Source organism: Vanacampus margaritifer, chromosome 8 (genome assembly GCF_051991255.1).
Source record: "Vanacampus margaritifer isolate UIUO_Vmar chromosome 8, RoL_Vmar_1.0, whole genome shotgun sequence".
In the NCBI taxonomy this organism is placed as follows: Eukaryota; Metazoa; Chordata; class Actinopteri; order Syngnathiformes; family Syngnathidae; genus Vanacampus; species Vanacampus margaritifer.
In genome coordinates, this window is record NC_135439.1 from 2,507,472 (window position 1) to 2,532,745 (window position 25,274).

A 25,274-nucleotide genomic window follows, 5' to 3' on the forward strand; every position below is an offset into this window, starting at 1 on the left:
TCAAAAGAAGTGCCTTTTTTAGAGAGGCAAGTACACTCCATTCACTATTTACATCATAAATTATGTTTGGACCACAATAGCACAATCTGTCTAATGCAAAGGCCGAGTATGGATTTCGTTACCATGACGACCAGGGCAGAGCTCGGGGATGCAACAAAATGGGAGTTACTCACAATACTTACAGTTTTTGTCAACTTTTGCAACTTCACTAACAACTTTAATGACCCTTTTAAACAACCCTTCACTACCACCACACACACACAAAAAAATGTTTTTTCTAAATGCAACAAATCTACTGACTTTGTTTTGTGTTACTGGAGACTTCTGTGTATGACACTCCCACCAGAGCAGATGATGAGTCATCCACATCCAGACTGCAAATGAATGGCGCTTGTCGCCTTTAAAAGTCCAAAATGTCCACAAACACATTTGAATGATTTTTATTCAACAGACTTCTTAGCTTGCATAAACTCTGGCCCATTTATGAACTGCAAAACACAACGGTACCATTCACATCTAACTTTTGTGTCTGTGTGACGTGTGCTAAAAATAAGTACCGTACATAAATTATCTATGCATTTCTATCCATACAGTGGATATGACGATGAAACAATTATACATGAGAAACACAGATGTTATTTTAGAGCAACCATCCCCTATGTAGGTGTTTTGTACATACAAATACAAAAATATTGAGGGGGAATTTGTAAAGCTACTTTTACTTAACACTCAAGTTTCAGCAAATCTCAAGTTTCAGTGACAAAAATCCAGTCCAGTCCTTCAGTAAATTTCAAGCGAGGCAACTCAAGTCAGATACAAATCTGATGCATTATTATTATTATCATTATTTGGGATTAGCAAATTGTCGGTCAAATCAGACAATTTTGTTCAGTCGCAACACTTACACTAATATATTCACAAATCGTGTATTTATTTTTAATTGTCAGAAAACCAGTCTCTCCATCAGAGGTGGCAAATCCAGGTCCAGAAAGTAAAAACCTTACCACAGTTTGTCTTTAGCCATTGATGCTAGCTAGCTAGCTAGATCCCTAGCAGGTAAACGAGCACCATGGCAGCTAGCTATGGAGCTAGCTAGCTAGCTAGCACCTGGGGCTAAAGCCAAACTGCGGCATGGTTTTTAACTTTCTTTTTTTTTTTTTTACCAGCTATCAGTTAGCTTAGCTGTGAAGTTAGTGTTAGTACACGAAAAGACTTGTCAAGGCATGCAGCGTTGAAGTCTACAAGTCCTGTCCAGTCTGATTCCAAGTCAAAGTCAAGCGAAAATCAGTTACATCAATCTGAACCCCTGCTAATGCCGCTATATTGTGCACAAAGTACAGCATCTTCTATGAAAACACAGTCATTATTAATAGTATTATCATGCATGTTTGGAAGCTAAACATAATGATACAGTCTGTACAGTGTATTGTGTAGCATCTCATAGCGAAATAATGAGCAGGTGAGATGACAAGAAGCTCACAGGGCAGGCAGGATGGCGACACGGCCTTCAAACACACGGATTTGGAATTCTCCTCCTGTCTGTGTCTGTGTGTGCGTGTGTGATCATGCGGCTGAGTGGGTTTTGATGCGCCGGCGTCCTTATGACAGCGTCGTAGGCAGTGGATGTGACACTCTCACTTGTTAGTCATAATCCACCAGGCAGCTGCAATGACCAAAACAGAAACAAACAAAAAAAACACTCACTCTCACAATAAATTGCTTCATTTCTTCATTGTTGCTATTCCGAGGTCACTTAAATCACCATTTTGAGTATTTTCCCATTTTTGGATATATAACTGGGAAGGAGTAGCCTCCCCCAAAAATAAAAAGTCTCAAGAATCTCTGCCTGAAAAGACAGCAAGTTCGCCATTTTCTTTTTGTCACTTAAGGGTCATGTGACATGTTTCAAAATGGGGTCCTTCAAAAGCTAAGTTGTGCTATAGTTTTATCCAGTTTCAAAAACATACTGGACAGATGGGTGACGCTAAAGGACAATACATTTGGATTTTTCTGTCCTTGCATGTGTAGCGTAACACAGTTTCAAAGTTTGGCTTGGTCGCCCCACAATATTTGGAAAATTCAGCCTCTGCAGAATCGATGCCGAAAAAGAAAGTCTGTTTTGAAGCGGCTATTTAAGGGTCATTTTTGCTATTTCCAGTTGTACATCCTATAGATTTTGTTTGTTACCAAATTTGAATAATGATTGATCCTGACATAGCCACGCCCACAGATGGACACACCTGGGAGCAACATGGTGGCTACCATCTCAGTGTCCTCCAGCATGTTGATTATGCAACGCTGAAAGTCTTTGCAGCTGTTGGACTGAAGGTAGCTGAAAAGGGAAGAGAAAAAAAGTTTAAAAATATCTTGGGTAATTAATGATGCATTTTTTGAGTAGTGGTGTCAGGCGATTACCATTTTTAAACCTAATTAATTGCATGACTTCAATAGTTCACTCACGATTAATCACACATTTTATATCTGTTCTAAATGTACAATAATAAGTTTCGTACTCTTGTTAACATAAAAGTGAAACAAAATGTTAAACTAATAGAAATATGGCTTAGTCATTGATACAGTAATTTCATAATAATTCATAAAGTTGGGTTAAAATTAAAAAGATGTGATATTGATTTGTGTTGAGGTCATTTTTCTGCCACTAGATGGCATAATTGCATTTGTAAGACATTGGTGACAGCTCAGTTCATTTTTCTTTTCATATTAAGAGCTATCTAATCTTTAACATGAAGTAACTTTTGAAATTATGCACATTTTTAAAATTCTAAAATACTACTTGACCCCATTCTCTACAAATATATGCATTATTATTACATTTATTACTGCAAAATTTTGACGAGGACGTGTTTGCTACGTTGCGACCGGAATTCCACCAGTACAGGCTTTTTCTATAATTGGGCCTTAAAAAAAAAACTGTGCCGTTGGAGGAACTTTAAAATTAACTCAAAATTAAAGCACAAAATTTGACACCCGTATAGTTTTGAGACATGACATTTGAAAATGCTTGAAATGAAATGTATATTTATAAATAACATCCCAGAGAGTTACTCGTCCACAAACACATCGAGTGCCAAAACTGACCTCATCCAGGAGAGGCGGTCTCGCCAGAACTCATAAATCACGTAAGAGGACTTTTCCGGATTCTTCGGAACCGACACGCTGATGTCAAGAGAGAACATCAATAGTTACGCAACATGACATTTTTGTAAACCGAGTTGGACATTTGAGCAACACACAAACAAGTACGCATTCATTGTGATTTATGTTATCATCGTTCCTGCATCCAATTTTCGAGAATATGTTAAAACCAGGATTCAAATAAATAAATAAATAAAGATACTGACTGCAGGTTGTCTGAGTGTGCCGACGTGGCGTCGACGTAGCTCTTGAGAACTTTGCGGAAGTCGTCCACGTCGTTGTCGTTCACAGTCACTTTCCTCTGGACCAGCAGAATGTTCTGTTGGTAACGAGGCCACGCTTGAAAACATTGCAGGGCCTTCAATGTCATCCTTCTTTCTACGCGGTGAGTCAGACTGACGCCTGCGTTGGGAGCATTTTTAACATTCCAGTCGGCACAGAAACACGGGAAAACATCCACTTGCGCATTCCTGTTGCAATTAGTTGAAAGTAACCGTCACCATGGTTACTGCTGACAATTAATTCACATATCAGTGTGACTGTTTAAATGTCTTCTTTTTTTTTTTTGACTTCTCCAGCAGACTGCGGCCCCAATGACAAGTCAAATTGTAAAGAAAATTCTCTCTTAAAAAATTTCAAATTTCAAATTTCAAATTTTAAATTTCAAAATTTAAATTTAATAAATAAAAAAAGGCTTCACACAAGCAAAGAAAACTCTCTCTTAAAAAACAAAACATAAATAAAAATAAATAAATAAAATATAAAAATATAAAATACAAAATATATAAAAAATATAAAAAACAAATAAATAAAAAGGCTTCACACAAGCAAAGAAAACTCTCTTAAAAAACAAAACAAAATAAAAAATAAATAAATAAAATATAAAAATATAAAATACAAAATATATAAAAAATACAAAAAACAAAATATATAAAAAATATAAAAAACAAATAAATAAAAAGGCTTCACACAAACAAAGAAAACTCTCTTAAAAAACAAAACAAAATAAAATATAAAAATATAAAATACAAAATATATAAAAAATATAAAATACAAAATATATAAAAAATATAAAATACAAAATATATAAAAAAATATAAAAAACAAATAAATAAAAAGGCTTCACACAAGCAAAGAAAACAAACGCACACATGCCGCATCGATGACTTCCTACGTTAACTGTTGACTTACGGCTGCGGACGCGGGTGCGTCCCACTTCAGTGGCTCCAGCTTCGGACTCTGAGAAAAGAGAATAACCATATATAATAACATATAACAATGCATTTAGTAGTTCCAGTAAATGAGTGACAGTTGTGAGTAAAAAAAAAGAAGAAAAAGAAACAGATCTTCAGATTCTTACCAGCTGCAACACCAGATTCAGCAACATAGTGTGCAAGATGCAGGTAGACAGTATGTGTGTGTGTGTGTGTTTTGAGGTGTGTGCGCACATCTTATGAATTGCCATATTGCATTTTGGATCCCTGCTGAGGTAATGAAACGGGCGTGAAAAGGTGGTGTGGAGTTGCATCGGCAAGTGAGGACGGGTCAAGATTGTTGGATGTCAAGTCTGGCGACGAGGACGCAATATGAGCCTTTCGTACCTGACACTCCAGTTTGTCAAGCAGCTGCTGGAGTCTGGCCATCTGAGAGTTCCACTCGGCATCTTCAACAATCACAGCGACTACAAATCGTTACACATTCATGACCAGGAATGATGTGCATTTTTGAAGGATGACTTTCATATTGAGCTCACCCGAATTTTGGGAGCTTGGCGGGATGTTTTTCGGGAGGGCGTTCGGGACCGTGTGACCACAGCTTCCATCACTTGTCTCCACCTTTCCTCTGTCACAAAAAAACGAAAAAAGAGGTCGTTAACTCAACATGATAAGACGGCGATGAGAGAAATATCGATCGAGTGATACGAAACCAGAATATCGCTGATGTTGGGCTGGAACCTTGTGTTTCCCAAATTTTCAGGAAACTTTTCATGAGAGCCCAAAAACGGGAAGTTTGTCCAACCATTAGCATTACATCATCAAAGAGAAGAAGCCATTTTCAACGCTTTTCAACTCATTCACTGCCATTGACGACTATAAACGAAAAAAAATTTATGTGAACTATTTCTATTAGTTTAACATTTTTTCATTTCATTAAAATTTTTATGAAAACCTAGAAAAAAAATATTGTACATTTATGACATAAAATTTGTGATTAATCGTGAGTCAACTATTGAAGTCATGCGATTAATTACGATTAAAAATTTTAATCATCTGACGCCCCTTATTTTTATTTTATTTTTTTATTAGGGACAGCAGGCGATATTTTTTTAAAATTGTAATTAATCACATGACTTCACTAGTTAACTAACGATTAATCAAACATTTTATATCTGTTCTAAATTTACAATAAAAAAATTCTAGGTTTTCATACTCTTGTTAGCAAAAGTGGAAACAAATGTTAAACTAATAGAAATAGTAAAAATGACTTTTTGACGTCTATAGCCGACAATGGCAGTGAATGAGTTAAATTGATCAATTGTTTATCAAAACAACACCCACACGTGGACTGACCAATAGAATCGAAGAAATATGAAATTTGCCAAATCGTGAAATATGTTGATGAAACAATCACTAGAAAAAGTGACTTTGCGATAATTCCCACAGAAAGTTTCCAATTTGTAAAATTTGCAAAATTCCCCATCTAAATGTCCGACAGCAATTTATCGAAAAATGTCCATAAATGTATTAAAAAAATGTAAAGTTCATGGTCTGTGTTTTGGTTTTGTTTATGGATCATGTTTTCCTTTGTCAATGTCTCGTCAAGCTTTATCATGTCCTCCTGTTCTTGTTATCCCGATCCCGAGTGTTGGCCAATCAGCTCCTCCGAGCCAGGTGTGTCTTGTCCAGGTGTCTCTCGTTGTCTCGTTACTACGTGTATTTAGTTCCCTGCTTTCTTCAGTTCTTGTCGAGTCATTGTCATTGTCACACCCATGCCATGTTCTGTCGTCATCATTTCCTTTTTTGGTTTGCTCCCTTGACTTGTGTTTTTTGGACATTGTTGATTTTGTTTGCCTTTTTCTTAATTCAATCCCCTTCTTGACTGCATGCTTGCCTGGCTGCTTTTGCTCCCTGCATTTTGGGTCCTCAATCACACGCCCCAACCTGACAGAAACTAACATCCTGCATTTGAACTTGGTCACAATGTGTTAATAACTTTTTTTTTTACATCCATAAGATCATAATGGCCTCGATGAATCATTAGTGTGCGGAGCTTTTTTTTTTAAAGAGCCGTTCCAATTAAAAAAGTTGCAGAAATGAGTTGTACTCATACGCGCACGCACACACGAACGCACACAAATCCTATTAAAGTTTGAACTGGAATTCAAACTTGATATAAGTTAATTGAAAGAAAAGCTGTCAGGCTTCTCGCCGCTTGCTACCAACGTCGTCTTCGCTGACGTCTTGGTAATAGCAAGAGCAGGCTCCTTTTGTTTTGCATTTGGCACAATAAATACAGTTAGTAATCTTTTGTATTGTATACTCATTTATTTCCTTCAGCGTGTTCATTATTCATCCTGTAACAGCAATTAGGCACACAAGAAAAAGATGCTGTGTCACTTTAACTATAACTAACTAACTGGCTCGATAACTATGCACCATGACCAACAGTATACGTATCGTCCGATACTTCTGCTGCATTCAAAGAAGACAGGAAGTCAAATTTGTGGCGCTCAAATTGTCCCAGTTCGCACCTCAAAAGCGTTCGAGGCGAAAGATGGCTGATTCCGAGCAATTGCTCTGCTAAAATCAGTCAGTTCACGTAAAGTTACTTATTTTGAATAAGTCAATTAATTTTATAATAAATAAAAAGCTAAATATGTTTATATTCGTGTAAATTATATTTTGCCGTTCATGGAGTCGCCGTTGATGAGTGACGTCAGATTGAAGCTGGTCGGTGAAGTTATACCTGGTATCGCTACTCGGCCCAGACCGACCTATAAGCACATTACTAACTAATATACATTTTTAGAATAGGAAAGTATTCTATAAAAAAGGATTGTTAATATCAATTCTTGTTTTTTGCAGGTCTGTGAATAGGAATTGTTTTGTTTTTTAAACTCTATATGATTTTTTACGACTGTTTTGTAAAGCTTCAAAAAGTTCAGCAAGACTTTTCATGACCCTCCATCGTAGTTTTGCACCCTTTCGGTGTCACTAAGCTTGACAGGTGCTATAAATAATAATAATAACTAGAGCTGCAAGCAGCTATAAACGGCCCTCGCAAACCATGCCACGTTGGGGTACATAAGAAACCTCTCAAATAAAAATGTTTTCCGCCAGGCCTTATTTGTTTGCAAAGTTTCATGAGTAATCATTCAAATATGACTGAAAAAGGCCAAAAATGGTGCGCAATTTCCAAAATAAATTCAAAATGGCAGACTTCCTGTTAGGCTTAGCATATGGCTACAAAATACTTTTTTTGTAGGTCTGAGGCTGTTTGATGTGCCTCCCAATTTTCACAACTCAAGGTGAAACATACAATAGGAAATGCTTCGTTAAAAAAAAAGGTGCAAAAATTGCACAAGAAATCTCTAAAATCATCATGTACATGAAGGGTCTGATGTTTCGACCCTCAAAAACATCATCATTTGTCTTTGTAAACAGTCGCCGCGGCAACAACGTGCAACAAACGAATACATCTTTTAATAACGTTTCATCTTTTAAGATGAAACACGGCAAGTTTGAAGACGATCGCATAAATTCTTAGTTAAAATATGACCTCTATAAAAGGCCCCAACAAAATGGCGGCAAATTCCAAAGTACGGCAATTCAAAATGGGGGACTTCCTGTTAAGCTTTCGCCAGGAACAATGTGGATGGGGAATTTTGGTTCCTGTTTAAATAATAATAATGGATGGAAGTGTTAGTGTTGGTACTGACAGAGAGGGGGCGCTCTCCTCATCCACGCCCTCCATGGCGCATTGCAACGACCTCTGCAGGGACAGCAGCTGAGCGGACGTCTCTCGCAGTAGGAAGCGGGTCACAAATTGACCCAGGACGCTGGAGTCCTGGTACTCCTGAAAATATTCGTACACATTAAGCCACATCATTCGTTCTGGCACGAAAATGAGATGTAACAAATTACAAATACTTTGTCATTATACTTATTAAGCATTTATTTTTCTGACGACTTTGTAGTTTTGTTCCCTATTTGAAGATCTCTACACTGTAAGTATACGTTATTTGCAAATACATTCATGCAACCTTGTAAATACCTTTGAACGGACTTGCTACATTTTGGACTAGCAAATACGTTCAACGCGTACTTGCAAGGGTTTGACGCATGCCGATGTCCTATTCATGAATGAAAAATGACGATATCCACCACACATAGCGAAGTGCAAATCTGTGAATCAAACCCACCAAAATCGCCTTACACCACCTGCGCCACAAATTAGACCTGGTTTCACCCGGTCTGAAATGTAGACTACTTTCTGTCTATATACCAAACTATCAATTGTAATAAGTCCAGCGGAACACGCAAAGTACAAATAAAAAAAAAAAAAAAAGATTAAAAAATAATAAAAATAAATATAAAAATAAATAAATAAAAGAAATAGTCAATAATAGCTCAACCCAACACACCTAAGGACCGCCCCCTCATTTGAATGACCTCTCGTCCTGCAGCATGAAATAAATAAATGTGAGAGCAGAGCGTTTTTATTTATTGATTTATATTTAATTCTATTTATATATTTATTTTTGTATATATATATATATATATATATATATATATATATATACAAAAATATGTATGTCAGTTTTGGTCCTCCATAACTTTTTTCTTTACTTTTTTTCCCCCCACATATTGTCACACAAATGACGTGATGGTATTCCGACGGGCTTTTAATAGTCCTGATAATTGCTGCTCGTGTCCCTCAACGCAAACGCCGTCGCAAGCTCGCTTAAGAAATCCCGCTGACACTTTGTGCAGCAGCGTAGCAGCGGCTTGTCAAAGCAAACGCTCGACACGCACCGAGCGGTCGGCGGCGAACCCTCGGAGGATTTTCTTACAACTGGTGCGGCTTTTAAACAGGAGGAAGGTGAGCTCATTAAAAGGGCTTGCGTAATTATGCGGCACACATTCTCTCTCTCGCTTGTCTCCTGTAATGAGCACACTTGACTTAAGGTTCACGGCTCAAACTATGCTGATGTCAACATGTGGGCCCCTTGAGGAAAGTATGAAATCATATAGTCAGCCTAATAACATAATTGGCTCAATAATATTGATTTTACAGTGACCAAATCAATCAATAAAAAAACTCCCACTCATCCCCGACTCTGAATGAAATCTTACCTCTTTCGTTTTATACATGGCTTTTAAAATGGCCACATTGAGCTTCTCCAGAGCTGAGAGGACGTTCAGGTACTCCCCGATGTGATGAGAGAAATAATCTACACGCAGGAAACAATTGTCACAACATGTTCTTGGCATTGGGACTCATCAGCAGGCGTACCTAATGTTGTGGCCTGAGAGTCCGGTATTAACTCATTGAACTCTCCCTGTACCAGTCGTTTCGTAACATTTTGACAGATCTTTCAAGACCCACAGGAAATTGTGTTCTGTGACAATTTAGGCAGCAAACCAACCAAAACAAAAGTTGAATCTCTACTTTAAAAAATAAAATAAAATAAAAAGTCAAGCTTTTTCCATTATTTACTAATCACCGTCTGTTCGGTAGAACATGGTTTGGTTTCTGACCAAAAAGAAGTGAAAACAAGACTCTCATATATTTGCTTTTGTGATACTTGTAACTATATCATTACAGTCATTTAGAAACGACAAAATTCACAGACATGCTTGGCCGAGGCCCTCTTCCAAGTCTACCCATTGAAAAACGTATTTGACGCAGATATACAACAGTATCGTTGCCATTCAGCAGTTTTACTCTGGGTGCTACCAATACTTACAAGCCTCCGTCCTACTTATCAGGCTTTATCCAGGCCACCCCCCCTTACACACACACACACAGAATATTGCCAACAAATAGGCCAAAAGATGTGCAGCGGCTGGCGAAGTGAGAAAATCAGGACCAACCTGATAGCTTGTCAGTGTCTGGATTGCTGCACAGGGCAGAGCAGAAAAGCAGATCAATTACAAACAAACAAACAAAACAAATCAAGCTTTACAGTATATATGTATGTGTATTAGGGGTGTAATGGAAACCAATTTGAATGAGAAAATCCGTTTTGATTTAACCAAATGGAATTGTTATATTTTAAATTAATATAGCGCCCTTGAATCGTATCACACCCTATGTATAAAGTTCCGTATCAAGTCATCTTTTAAAAGAGATACAGACCAGGAATAAAACGGTATAAACCGTTTTTTCTTTGAATTGAATGAACTAGAATATTTTATTTACATATTTAATAATACAGCTACGGCCGTACCATATCGAATTAAATCGTAATGCCACTGAATCGAATCATTCCATTTGAAAACGTACCATCTTTGAATCGTATTGCACTCCGTGCACACCTTATGATTACGGAGTACGGAAAACTGATATAAGGTATTGGAATCGGTGCTGATATCAGCCTTATTTCAAGGTATCGGTACTCACTACGTAAAACTATTTTACGATCTGGAATTAGACATTTAACATTTTCCAGCAATTTTTGAACATCCCTACTATTTGTTAGGGTGATTCTTGTTGCAATGCGTCAAATTGAACTCACTTATTCTGCCGCCCGTCGATGGAGTAGAAAAGCTCCTGCAACTGCTCTGTTGTCAGAACGCCGTCAGCAAAGTAAGCGTTGAACTCTTCAAATGACAGCTTGCCGTCGTCTAGCCCAGCAAAGAAGGGGGAAGGGGGGGGGGGGTATCACACGGGAAGACAGCTCCTGTCACATTTATAGAAATGGCCGTCACAGCATTTCATGGCAATTCACTACTTTGAATTTATGCCCACTTGCAGCTGGTTGAAGAATTGGTGATCCTCGCATGGAAACGAGTATGAAGCATTCATTATCTTTTGACGATGACACAATGCCGTATCATTGCTTTTCTGTCCACCATCAGCCCTGTGAGTCCAATATTTTGCCAATGATTGACAGGCTGGTGTTGTTTTGCCTGCTGTTGGCAAATTCTGGACAGGAAAGCTCCCAATTACCCACTCGCGAGGATCCAGCTTGCTGTGACAGAAAATGAGCCAATGTTTCAGCAGTCGACAGATAAATAGCCGGCTTGTCATCTGCAAAGAAGCCTTCCTTGCCCACCAACAATCTGTCTCAGATGAAACGATGGCTACATGTTGTCATTTTAAAGCAATTTGAGGAAGCTGGTCAGTCGTTTACTTTGGATAAAGTGATATGATCAAAATAAATGAGCACGAGTGTTAGCACAGACGCAGACTGCAGAAGCAAACGGAATGCAGCCAGGTGCATCATTGCTTGTTTTCATTTTGCTTTGCAGCACTTTCTCCTCCCGACTCAACGAGACGTCAGCCCCAATAACCATCCTGTCAAGAATTTCCACTCGGCTGATTCAGCGGGGCTCAAGGGCGCCATCTGTTCAGCTGAAAACGCACCGACAACGCTTGTAATTACCTCGGCCCGCAGGCGATGCCCTGACGTGCCGCTTTGGCCCTTTAGTTCCTCTAAATCAGGCCGTTGTTACGTATCTTTAGTGCCTCCTCACCCTTATCCTCCTCCTTCTAAAAGAGTAACAAGACTTCAAGCACCAAGCAGATGGTGGAAGTCAACTGTTCTGCTAACTACAGTAGCACACTGAAACGTTAGCATTAGCATTGGATGCAAACAACTGTCCTATCAGCAGAGATAGAGAGAATGAGAGCAAATCGAGGTCCAGAAAGTAAAAACCCTGCCATAGTTTGGCTTTAGCCCCAGGTGCTAGCTCGCTAGCTAGCTAGCTCCTAGGGTGCTTGTTTACATGCTAGGGAGGTAGTTAGCTAGCAGGAGAGGCTAAAGCCAAACTGTGGCAGGGTTTTTACTTTCTGGACCTGGATTTGCCACCTCTGCCTATCACAAAGACAAAAAAATGTGATGAAACTGATTTGTTCTGTACGTTCTACACCATTAATAAAAGGGCTAATAGTTTGACTTGACTTATTACTTATTATATACTTTTATTATACAGTGGTGTACTTTTATACTTGTATGGCAGTTAGGAATGTTAAAATGTGTCTTATTTCATTGCCTGTATACCTAATAAAGTTTTTATGGCACTCAATCAATCGTCATGATTTATTCATTTTCAAATAAATGCACCACTGTGTGGAAAGAGGATTCAAATGGAGCTCATGGCAATACATTATAGAAGCAAGTGCCATTTTCATCGATGATGGCTTTACCCTTAACTTCTAATTTGCATAAAAATGTGGCGTAATTGATTACGGTCTGCAAATTAACACACTAATACGAATGAATAAATGCAAACACGCGAGAGGCCACAATGTCATCGCCAGCGGGTTAGAGTGGAGGTGAGCAAGCAGAAATCGTTCCCACCTTTGCACCTCTCCTGCATGCCAAAACATTGTCAGAGTTGAAAGTGAAAAAAAATTCATGCAAACAAAAGAAGCTGATATTGCAAAAGTCTGACAGTGGGAAAAAAAGAGGCAAGACATTTTTATTTGTAGCACAATTTGGACACAAGGAAATGCAAGGTGTTCTATGAAAGGCATAAAATGCATCCAAACTAAATGTGAAAGTAAAAACAGGGCAATTTAAACATATGAACAAATACTGTACACCAGTGATTCTTAACCTGGGTTCGATCAAACCCCAGGTATTCGGCTGAGGTCAAGAGTCAAGACACACACCCGACTTATATGATTGGTGATGACACGCCCCGCTTGGCCATCGTTGGCTGCCACGGTGATCACGCACATTGCTTGGCCTAGCCGTGCAATATGGATTCACAACGCATGGTGTTCCACAGGGTTCAATTCTGGGCCCTCTGTTGTTTTCATTGTATCTGCTGCCGTTGGGTTCCATCTTAACTCATTTTCATCCAAAAACGTATAAAAACGTTCTATTTTAAATATTGCCATGGTCCCAAAAATATATTTATATGTTTTGTTTTTTATGCTAGAGCACACAAAAGGCTTAGATGCAGCCTCTGACATGAAGAGGACACTTAAACCAATGGTAGTTATTACAAAAAACAGCAACAGAGTATATTTGTGAATACGGATGAAACTGAGCTATATTCTAATGCTAATTGCTGCAAAACGTAAACAGATAGAAATCCATTTTTTTTAGTTTTTAGTGGGTTCCATGTTTTCATAGCAATAGAACACAATGTTCTGTGGGCCTTGCAAAATCAGTCAAAATCCAGTAAAACAGCCAGGAGCGAAGGGGGTTTCTTCAGTGAAAATGGCTGGGAGGGAATGAGTTAAGAAAACAGCGGCAGTTGTTTTAAAGTGCTCTATAAATATAGAGTTGAGTTGTCTATGAATTTGAATTAAAAAAAAATAATAATAATAATCACATTTGATTTTTCAAAAAAGAAGCGTTCCGCGGATGCGCGTAGGCCCTCCAACAAGGTTAAGAACCGCTGCATTCGATGCAACATTGGAATTAATAACACGTTTTTTATGCAGCAAAGGACGCGCTTAATCCCACCGGATCTTCTGACGGACTCGGCCAGATGGTATCAAAAGACGGCAAAGCAAGCAGAGGCGAAATTCAGATGCATCGGCAGGTGGAGGATTAGCTTGTTTGTTAGCGGCTGACGCGCACTTCAACGCTGCGTCAACGCGTGCGTTTGTTTGCGGGATTTTCAGAGGCTTTCTTGGTGAGGGACAGCGAGATGCTAAATTTGATGCAATGTTTATCTATTTCATTTCACAGCTCTGCAGTGCTCATTATGGCTTTCATTTCAGCAAGACAAATGGCTCGAGCTCGCTCAGAATGCTGAGAGAGGATTTGGTGCCAACCATCCCAGTGGTAATCCGAAAAAAGAAAAAGAAAAACAACACCAACAGCAAATGCCCCCCAAAAAGGCAACGTTCTCTTTGCTATTGCCTGTAATCTATTCCAAGTCTGAAAATGAATCATGCATGAGAAAAGCGCCTGCGCTGACTGGATGAAGGCAGCGCCATAACTCTTCTTCTTCTTCTCCATTACGCTAAAAGGAAAAAGTTCACAAAGTTTGCAAGGGATCAATACAAACAAGAGTCGTGATTGAGAGGAGGGGGGAGGAGGGGTGGATTGACTCGGTTGGCTCAGTTCATTTAGTATTTATATAATTCTATACACCTCGTTTGTCTTTCTGTTCTTTTGGGAAATTATTTGAGATTATGCCTACTTTCCTGCACTTCCGTCTTTTACCACAACTTTTGTTTTCCAAGCCGTATTGTGCCAAATTGTTCTCATTAGTAATAAATGACCCCCCCCCCATTACCAAACAAATGTGTCACAAAATGTGTTTGTGTGTATATTTACATATATTAGAGATAGAGTGGCTTTTTTTTTTGGTTTCAGAGCCAGTAGCCAGGGAGGCCGCGAGCGGTGAATTACAACTTCTGTCAACCTGCTGAAGAGCATTTAACATTTAATTGCTCTATCGCTATACAACACATGAATAAAGATTGCTGTTATGGTTCGAATACGCCTTTTCCATATACCATAATCCATCAGAGGTTGTCGTGACAGTCCACCCAGCCGACTTCATTATAATAAAAACATCTTCACGAATGCACAATCGACCGGAAACTCTCCCTCCTAACGATTCCTTCGACTCACGGTGGCAGTATTTGCACTTTTTGAAGCACACCGACGACATGGCCTGTAAATGTAACAATGTCCCTGTCGACGCCTGCTGCATCTTGATTTGTTTTGGCACCTTATTTCAGCCAGACAGAAAATAAATAGAGCGGGGCGTGTGCAGCCGGCGCAAGAGGCAGAGGAAAGCAGGTCTTTTCCGGTTATTACATTTCTGGAGGATTATTTTGGACACTATGTTATGGATGAGGGTGACACTAAACTGGGTTGTTGGCAGCCTTGTGGATGTCGTTCATATCATTTAATTATACATGCAGAATCTCATTTAATTATTTACTCCCCAAGATCCAGCAGCAGTTTTTTTGTCCACTATTGTATGTATTTTATATATTTTTTAAACTGAGCAATAAACTCAAATGCAAAATTAATTACAATCCTCACAATGCTGTTTTTCATTCAAATAAATAATTCCCTTGAAGATGAGGTCTCTGGTAAACTCTAACTCTACCATCCAAAGGTATTCTAGCACTACCAAGTTAAATTGAAACACGCTTCAAACTTCTTCTTCTTTTCCTTTCACAATAAATAATATTAATTTTTTTATATTCTGTTAGCTCCTTCGCAGCACCAGGTGAGCATTAGTGGTGGTTCTCTTGAGTGGTTTCGATCCTCTTATCTATGGCTGACAGAACTTCCCGTGTTAGAATTGAATCCCCCACTGCCCCGCTGTTCCACAAGGTTCTGTTTTAGGGCCCTTGCTGTTTTCATTGTATTTGCTGGCCCTGGGTTTCATCTTAAGAAAACTGCTATAAAGATGATTTATGTCCTCAATGAGGCCACTCTTTGTTTACTGATATTTACTTTATTTCTTACCTATTTCTCGTGGTATTTTTTATTTATTTACCTACTTATATTTATTCATTCATTTTGCGGTATTTTGTTTTCCGGTCTTTTATTGCTTGATTGTGTTTTACTGTATGTACAACACTTTGTATGCAGTGATGGTTATCTTAAAGTGCTTTATAAATAAAATAGCCAAAGCAGCCATTTTGAATGACACTTAAACACAAATAAACCACTGATGTACAAGTAACAGATGTCCAAACGGTAGACCGAGGAAATCAAAAGCCATAAATAACAGAATAAAAACACTATAACGGTTCCTCTTTTGATGAACAGCAAACAAAGGAATTAGCCTCACTGTTTGAGTACTTTAGAAGAGAGTTTGTCAGTTTCTTTCATTGAGCTATGTGGAAGTTACGATGGAGCCCTATGAACTTCACCCAGCAACAAGTAAGCAACACCTTCTTCAGTGGTTTGTTAAATTTATGGACCAGCAAGGACACCTCTCGCGATGAACTATTATCACGAAACCCAAGTCTGTTAGCGCGTAAGCTAGCTGGTGGCTAGCACCTCTGGTCACGACATGGAAAGAGGGCAGTGACAATTTACTGTAGCTGTGTTATCACAATTCTGAATACTTGTTTTATACTGTAGAAATTTTGTAAACAACACACTTCTCAGTGGTGTGTTAAATTTACAAGACATACTTTATTTATTTTCACTTTACACGGAGTTTAAAAAGTGAATTGCAACCGGTGAGAGTGGGTATTAAAACTCGCAGAACAGAGCACAAAGAAGCTCACTTTATTTTTCACCCTCAGAAGTTTAAAATCATAATAATAAAGCAGGGATGTGTGTGAAGGACACACAATTGTCAGGACAAAATGTTCATCATTCAACAAATGTTCACTCACCATTTTTGTCCGCCCGACGGAAAATCTAAAAGCGAGAGAGAAGACCGAATTAATCAAAACAAAACATCAGCAAACCATTCAATTGATGCATGTTATTGTAAAGAATAAAAAACTGTTCTTTGTTTTTGTTTTTCAAATCGATGGTTGCATGACATTACTAAATGACAAATGCATGCATTTGTTGGTTGTGAGCAGTGATGAAATGTTACTTTTCTCCGGAGAAAGGGAAGAAAAAGAGGAGAATGTCTTCATGAGAAAGGTCTGATCAGTTTCAGGCTTTTTGAAGGGAAAAAAAATCTTTGACCTCGACGTACAGCAGTGACTCATATGAAAATAAATATTGTTGCTTTCAGTGACTCCTACTCAAACGCGTACTCGCACTCCCCACCAAATCACATTTTGCATGCTTGTAAAAGTCGAATGGTTGAATTGATAATGAACGATAACACATCATAGCAACATGATCGGCTCCATTCAAGGGCTGCTGGCACAGATGACATCAGAGTCATCAGATTGGACGCTCGTATTGCATTTGAGACTGCTGGGAAATATGAAATGACCCACTTGGAGGTTGCAAGATTCAACTTCAATTTTAACTCAACCAATAAATGGCCACCAATATTAAACATAAGATGAACATTAGAGTCAATTAAGCTGCCTGAATTTTTGGTGCAAACAACAAATGCAGATACATTGATCATTTTTTAAACGGCGGTTTGCTCTGTCCTCACTAGATGTGTGACTGTTCTATACAGCTCGGAAAATTGGAATAAACAAGAATAGAAATACAGTACATTACAATGTTGAAAATGTTTAACATTGTTTTGTAGCTACATTAGCATACACCAGTCCCAAAATATGAAGAAATAGACACAGTTAGCGTAGTTAGCAAAATTCAGGTCAGCTAGCTAGCATAAAATGGTAACATCTTTTAGCAACATTTACATAGCATACATAGCACAGATTAGCATTAACATAGCAACAACACTTTCTGAAATACAGCATTTGTAGGTACAACCTTCCTGCAATTCATTGACAATGATTTTCTATCCATTTGTCAACAAAACTCTTCATGCGAGTCCCTCGGTGACAAACTACAGGGGCCTGGAGAAGTCTGATTTCTTTTCGCCCTCGTTCTATGCAGTACTCGGAGGGTTTTAAATTAGCTGCAGAGCTTTTAATGACTTGCTGGCGAGAAACTGAAACCAAAGTAAACATCTCATCTCATTACACTCGCTCGGCCATTTCACACCAGAGAGCCAACTATTTGTGTTTGGTAAGGCTAAGACTAGCTCTTTAGCGTATAACGGTCCTTGATCATTTTGTTCTTTTTTGGAGAGTACTGATGAGGAATGTTATAAGAAGTCGAAGTAAAACCAGCTTTCCAAAACCATATCTAATGAACTACTATTAAAGTATCCATCTCATTAGATTGCTATGAATCATTGTTACTATTTATTGGCCGTTCTGTCACGTGTGTGACATTCACACAATCTGTTCTTCTTCTGAGCCTCAAGCTTTTAGGCAATAATTGATACCTTATAAGTTATAGGATATTTATTGTTTCTCTGTCCGCATATATAAGCAGTTTAGCTTTTTAAATTCCCTTCTCAGCAAACATGCTGTGTCATGTGTTACTTACACAAATGACATTTTGCTAAGTTCTTCTCAACAAGTGCACAACTCTGAACTTTGACAGGGGCAAAATAATGAAAAATACAAGAATTACTACATCAATTAACACTTTATTCAACTAAAGTAGTTTTTTTTTTTTTTGTGAATAACCAAAACTATCAGCGTAGGAGAACATTTTGTGTGACCAAGTGGGAAATAGAGGACATAACAAATCCGAATATATCAGTCAATATTATAATATTATTCCGGTTGTGCACGTCAAAGCCCTTTTTATTTCATTTTATTTTTAAATAATCCTAAAAATCAAAATGATTTTCTTTCAACTACAGACTTGCACGGACACAAACGAGCCTTGGAAGGCAACGTGACTCATTCCGATTCAAAACGTCGGTTTCGTCTCTTTGGGAGATGTCAGGGCCATCAGCAAATTAACAACACAGGATGTTGCTTTCATTTTCTGTGTCAACAATGTCAAGGTTGACACTTTTGCACTCTCGTCGTCTTGCCAAGGTGATTTTGGACAACTTTGCTCACAAGCCAGGTGACGTCACCAGTGAAACTCTCCTTTTGAGGCTGCGCAGTACCGAGAATCTACCTTTTTCTCTCCTTTTCAGCCGATGCAGGAAGAGAAAGCACATTGGGCTCATGGCCGCCTGTGTCTGAGGATTAGAATGCAGCGTTTTACAGCAGGATGCGAAAAGGTCAGCGCTGCATCCCAGAGTGCTGCATGCCCTCTCGTGTCATGGCGGCAGATGTCAAGTCAGCGGGTGCGTAGCATGGATGTGTTTGACATGTAAAAACATTTATATGGAAAGGTTTTGTTTCAGCATTCAGTTGCTATGGACACCGCACGCCTTGATTAAAAACCCTCGCTTCACTCTCCATGAATACACCGACAGCATTGAGATGTGACAAGATGGCAACAAAGAACTTTCTAATGGAAAAGTAGTAAATACATCTCGACTGTTAGTTTGTCAGTCAAAACGTATCACTTCAAAGTACTTCCTTGGTAACAATGTACTACTTTCCTATTTCAGAAGGGCTTTGGTGCCATCTTGTGGCATTTCAGTGCATAATAGAGAGAGCACAAAAACGTGAAAAGCCGAGTTATTTAGTGAATTTGAGAAAAGGGCATTGGAATATAGGCAGAGGTTCACGGAATTTTCTCTTTGGCTTATTTACTACAAAAGAGGGACAAAATGTATTACAAACAGCTATCTATTGCAGTTTTACACAAATACAAGACAAAAGTAAAGCAATCCCTTGTTTTCCGCTGGGGTTGGGTTCCAAATAATAACCCGCAATAAATGAAATCTGCAAAGTAGTTGGCTTTATGTTTTACATTTATTATAAAACCGCTCACCACTGTTTATACACTTTTCTCATCGAGGCGTTTACATTTTCTCACATTTCTCTCTTGTCTAAACATTCTCACTGTTCAAACCTTCATAAATTGTATAAAATAGTTCCATTACTGTAAAAAGAATGCATGCAAAATTGCTCACACACAAAAATTTGCTTAACAGTGAGGCCGCGAAACGTGAACCGCGTGATAGCGAGGGAACATTGTACACACAATCAAAAACAGATCGATAACTCTTGAGTGTCAGTCGCTCACCTATTCTCGAGTGCCAAAGCACAACACACATACACCGCACAACAGTGACAGCACACACACACACACACACAAACTGTCCTCCATCACCTTTTACTGCATATGAGAAAAGCAAATCTACCACAGCAACGCGTCTACCGCCACACAAATACAACATAAGCAATCATCTTGTCTTCCACCCAAAACGACCATAAAAAGTAAGAAATGTGATCGATGCAGCACTCACATCATGAAGGATGCCGAGCCCTCGTCCGCTGCTGTGCTGCTGATTCTGCTGCAGGTGTTGAGCCCGAACATGTTTGCGCTTGGCCGACTGCAGACACATGGTGATCATCTCCGTGCACGCCAACATGCTTTGCTCTGTAAAGGAAGAATCTCCGCGTTATCTGGAGGCTGCGGATGCGGGCGATGCTGGGAGGTTTTGTGTCAGGTGTGCCAGTGAGATGCAACTTTTAAAGGCAAGCGGCCCCTGCTGGAGACGCTACGATTGGCTGGTTTGAGTTGGGAGCAAAATATTTGCATTTAGCATTTTAAATGCATGTATTTTATATTTTGTAAAAAATAAAATAAAATAAAAAGAATGGTATAAACTATAATTATGATAACCTACGATAAATATGAATTTAAAAAAATGTAAATAAGAATTAAAAGGCTGAGGGCAACGATGGATTCAATGACAGTACGTAAAATGGGCAATCCAGTAAGCCCAGCCATGCAAACAACCCAAATAGTAGTTGACAAATGACTGTCAAGCTAATTTATAACTGTCAAGCTAATTTCTGCCGATACTCGAGCTACAAACTACGCTTTGCATTTATTTTGTGAGACCATTGGAAAAACAACAGGTTGTATGCTCACCGCGATAAAATTGATCCATTTGGACCTTAAACTATCACAATGGGATAGTGATGCAGACCAGGGTGATTTCGGTTGTGCATTCGGCCTAGCTGAAACTGAATAAAAGTATTCGCAACGACCAGGCTGTATACAATTATAGAAAGGACAGCTCGCTTCCCTTAGCGATGCGTTCACTGACGCTTTGAAACCCCGTGTGACAACGTTTGGCGAACATGGCCACCTGGTGGACTAAAACAGGAGTACAGCTACTATAGTGTTTTTCTCCAGTGTTTACATTTTCAATTGAAATCACAATGCCCCATCATTGGCCAGCTAATTTTAGAACATGCAACATTACGTCTTCTCTTCCGGGAGTCAAACCACTTTCATTTTCATTTGTTTCTTGAGACATGGCTAAATGCGTCAGTGGAAGACATCTAATCGGTTCGATTGCTTAATTATTACCTTGTTGTTTTGAATTGTGTTCTTTTTTTTTTTTAATTACTCGACTTGACCCCTGAACGCATCAAAGTTTTGTGTGTGTGTTTTGGATGCAACAATGGCTGCTAAAGGAACATCGAATGCTGCTTTACGAACGGGTTTGTAGTTTTTATTTATTTCGATTTTAACCTGGCTTTAATTTGGTATCAACATTTTTTTTAGACACTGATTTTTAATATGATAAAATTAACTTTTCTTTTACAGGGTGACTACAGAATAGTAGTTTAAAAAAAATGGGGTTGGGGGGTGGGGGGGTTCAAATAGCCTATATGGATTTCAGGAGTGCTCAACTTGCTATATGGTGCACTTTTATGCTACTTGATTTCGCAATAGGCCTATGCTAGTTGTAAACAAAACAATAACTACTTTTGCATTCCCTGCCGCCACAAGCACGGGTCGCTTGCACCACTGAATGTCCTTTGCCATGTTAATTCTCCCCACTTGATATTTGTGCTTGCAGCGGAGGAGCTGGCGAGACGTCTGACCGACGCTCTGAGCTTTGGGAATGAAGAAGAGGCCGTCACACTGAGCCGGACCTTGAGCCGACTCTCCCTGCCAGTGTCCGTCACCGTCGGCAGGCTGGCCTACCCTCACGACTCCATTAAGTGCGACTAAATGTATTCGTTTTCTTTGAACAGATTGTCAGAGGGGAGAATTCAGGTCCAGAAAGCAAAAACTCAAAACTCGGTTGAGTACAAGCGCTTGACTTTCTGGACCTGAATTCTCCAACTCTGACTAACCCCTCTTACTGTGTTTTGCAGGTTAGTCGTGGGTGTGGAGCACGCACAGTCTGACGGTGCCACGCAATTGACTGTTCAGGTTTCGTGCGGAATGACCATCGCCCAACTTAAAAATGAGGTACAGTAATCAAGGGATCTCGGCCTGCTGCAGGTAGCAACAAAAACAAGGACTTCATCATAACTTATTCTGCTTAAAACTTCTCCTCACATAGCAAGACACAAATACTTGTTGTGATACTGAATGTGTCATCATGTGATTTATTGTGCGTACCAGATCAACCAGAATTTTGACTTTCCTCCGGCGCTTCAGCGCTGGGTGATCGGGAAGCGTCTGGCACGTGACCACGAGACGCTCTACAGTCACGGCATTCGCGCCGACGGCGACAGGGCCTTCCTGTTTATCATGTCTGCACACGCCGCTCATCGTAACAAACAGCAGAATCCACTTGAAGGCGAGTATTGCGGATATCATAAGAGCATAAGACCGTATGTGGAAATAAGTCACAAATATGGAAATATGCAAATTCAGGTCCAGGTTTGAATGTGTGTGTTGTTTTTTTTTTATATATATATATACAGATGATGCTCTTAGGACGATATTGCTTTTATTGTTCATAGAGGGCATCAAAAACAAAATAAACTAGAAAAATTCCCGCGGAAATTTTGAATGGGACTGCTGACTCTTGCAAGGTGGAAAGACGCAACAACAATAGTAGTAGTAGTATAGTAGTAGCACTTGTAAAAAAGCAGTATTTAAATAATAGTCCATTCCATTTAATACAAAAATAAAAAAATAAAAATAATTATAATAATGTGTTTTTTTTGAAAATTTATTTTAAAAAAATGTAAATGAGCTGAACAGTTTAAAATTTAAATGACTGGAATCGGTCAAGAAATGTGGAAGTTAACCATAATCAACATAAACTAAAAGTATCTTACTGTCCTTAAAAAAATGTAAATGAGCTGAACAGTTTAAAATTTAAACGAATAAAAACTATATATGTATGGATAGGTCTAATGCCACTGAACATTTTGAGTGGAGAGTTTTTTGAGAAAATATTCAGAAATGACTTGGCTATCAAACTTCCAATAGTGGGCCAAATTAGGGTTCATTTCACGTATGTTTTGTAAAAAAAAAAATGATGTTACGAGGGCCAGCCCTACAAGTGATTGCAATCTCTTCTCAGGCATGAACAAGCCAATAGCAACAATCCCTCCTCCTCCTCCTCCCAGACTTTCACGTCGTAGGCCTGAGGTCAGCATTTCGTCCCACACATGAGCAACTCTTGGACGCACAAAATTGAGCACGTGCGTTGTTGCCTTTCTCAGCCGGGCTGGGCGTGCCCTAAATGTACATTCAACAACCAACCAACTCGTCCCGGGTGTGAGATGTGCGATCAGGAGAGGCCAAAGGATTACCGGGTCCCTGAAGGTTATAAACCGGTCGGAGACGAGGCTTGGCGGATTAAGCGGGAAAAGTTGGCCACGTTGCTTTTCCAACAGGTGAGCCGCGTGCAATCCGCAGCCAGTTTCACTTTGCAACAAAAACATCTCAAGAGGCCATTTTGGTTTGAAGCCGCCTTTTTAGGGTCAATTTGGCCCGTTCCAGATGTTGCTAATTTTTTGGTTGATATCCTCTTCTTTTTTTTTTTAAGGCTCAGCAGGCGGAGCAACAGATCAACAATTTAAATTTGCTGCAGATCGACAACCTGAGCATCGTTCCTTCTACATCAGAGGCCATGTGTCCCGTTTGCTTGTCTCACCTGGAGCCTGGCGAGGGTTTGGAGCTCAGGGTGTGCCTGCACACCTTATGCAGGTCAGACCGAGGACGGAGCCTCTGCAAAGCATCCCGTCACCCCTTTCCAACGTTGGCGTCATCTCTTTCAGGGAATGTTTGGTGGGGGTTTGTGAACTTGAGCAACGATGAGGTGTCCTGTCCTTGGCAGCGCGATATGAAGCGAGTCCATCCGAGACATCGCAACGGGTCTGATGAACTTTGGGAACGTTGGAGGGAAGTGAAGCACTCTGCTGTTGCCATTTTGGATCTGAGTCTGGATTCAAATTATTTTAGCTTAGCTTTTAGCTGTCAGTGTCAGCGTACTTATTAGTAGTGATAGGAAAATTAAGCTTCATGAAGTACTTGAGATTATTATTTTTAAACTCCTATAGATGGTGTTCTTTATTAAAAGATCATCTTTAAACCAATAGTGCCTTCTAAGTAGAGGGTGGGAATCTGTCTCGCGATTCGATTCCGATTTTGGGGTCTGCGATTCAATTCAGAATCGATTTTCGAATCGGAACGATTTTTGATTCAAAATGATTTGATTGACAATGATTTCTGCTTCAATTTGTAGATGAACAAAGAATCGTCATGATCTACTCCAGTCTGACTCGCTAATGTTAATTAGCGTGCTACTCGCGGCACTTTTATCACTCAAATGAACGGCTATTCTTACAAAACGCTTCAGGAATGTATACAGAGAAGCATCTCTACCTACACTGCAAAAAACAGCAACTTTTACTGGCCTAACTTGACCGTGACTTTTTTCTTCTACTCTCTAATGTGGCTACAACTTAACAGTGTATCAGAATTCATAACCACACTGTGAAACCACACTGCCCCTAAGTGGCCAAATCTTGTACAATGAGATCAGCGCCCCAATAAAGGCACACACAAACAAGGGCAAGACAGTATAAAATAACTTAAATAAAATCGATTTGGGGACATTTAAAATTTGTTCTGAATAGTATTAAATGAGAATCGCGATTCTTATGAAAATCATCACTACTTTTTAGATGTAAAAAAGAAAAGTGAATGTTATATAGGCCTATTATTAGGATCAAAATCACTTTCATAAATCACTAACTCCCCTTCTGATGTTTTTAGTGACATATCAAACAGCATTTTGTCTTTCTACAACAGCTATTGAAACAGTGGATAGTTGCAGATTATTTACATTTATAATTTTCATCCTGTCTTGTCAAGCTTAAAATGTCCACTCTGTCATGGGATGTCAATTGATGTTAAAACATTTCATGGATTCAGAATAAATGTGTTAAAACACTACAGGCCGTTTGCTAACTGCTAACTGCTCATAAAATGTGATCAGCCAATAATGTCCACCCTGTCAGCAAGTTCACACATTTGCTTTTGCATCTGTCTTATCTGTCAATTTCTGAAATGGTCTGAGCCGAACATTTTGCACTTGGCGTCTTATGTACTGTTACTTGCATTATAATTGTTGGCATTGTGCTATTATTCTTGAACCTTTGGTTATTTTGCT

General features: G+C 39.1%; 1 protein-coding gene and 1 pseudogene across 3 annotated transcripts; one reads left to right on the forward strand and one right to left on the reverse strand.

Annotated features, from left to right (window-relative positions):
- Positions 1-424: 424 nt before the first annotated feature.
- Positions 425-20,905, reverse strand: LOC144057075 (N-terminal EF-hand calcium-binding protein 1-like). Of its 2 annotated transcripts, none has more exons than XM_077574317.1 (14): positions 20,771-20,905; positions 20,139-20,272; positions 16,663-16,687; positions 10,898-11,006; positions 10,254-10,279; positions 9,513-9,610; positions 8,096-8,232; positions 4,910-4,998; positions 4,758-4,819; positions 4,348-4,395; positions 3,363-3,475; positions 3,100-3,177; positions 2,241-2,332; positions 425-1,663 (listed from the first exon to the last, which is right to left on the reverse strand). In XM_077574317.1, exons 1-14 carry the CDS (start codon positions 20,787-20,789, stop codon positions 1,635-1,637), a joined length of 1,059 nt encoding a protein of 352 aa, XP_077430443.1. In that variant the 5' UTR covers positions 20,790-20,905; the 3' UTR covers positions 425-1,634. The 2 variants fall into 2 exon arrangements, with proteins under 2 accessions (XP_077430443.1, XP_077430442.1); XM_077574316.1 differs by having other exon boundaries at positions 4,758-4,837.
- A 239-nt stretch (positions 20,906-21,144) lies between these two features.
- Positions 21,145-25,057, forward strand: LOC144056108 (ranBP-type and C3HC4-type zinc finger-containing protein 1-like; annotated as a pseudogene). Its single transcript, XR_013294999.1, has 8 exons — positions 21,145-21,348; positions 21,711-21,855; positions 22,012-22,108; positions 22,265-22,442; positions 23,178-23,245; positions 23,320-23,493; positions 23,646-23,806; positions 23,878-25,057. The product of XR_013294999.1 is annotated as a ranBP-type and C3HC4-type zinc finger-containing protein 1-like (transcript).
- Positions 25,058-25,274: the final 217 nt, after the last annotated feature.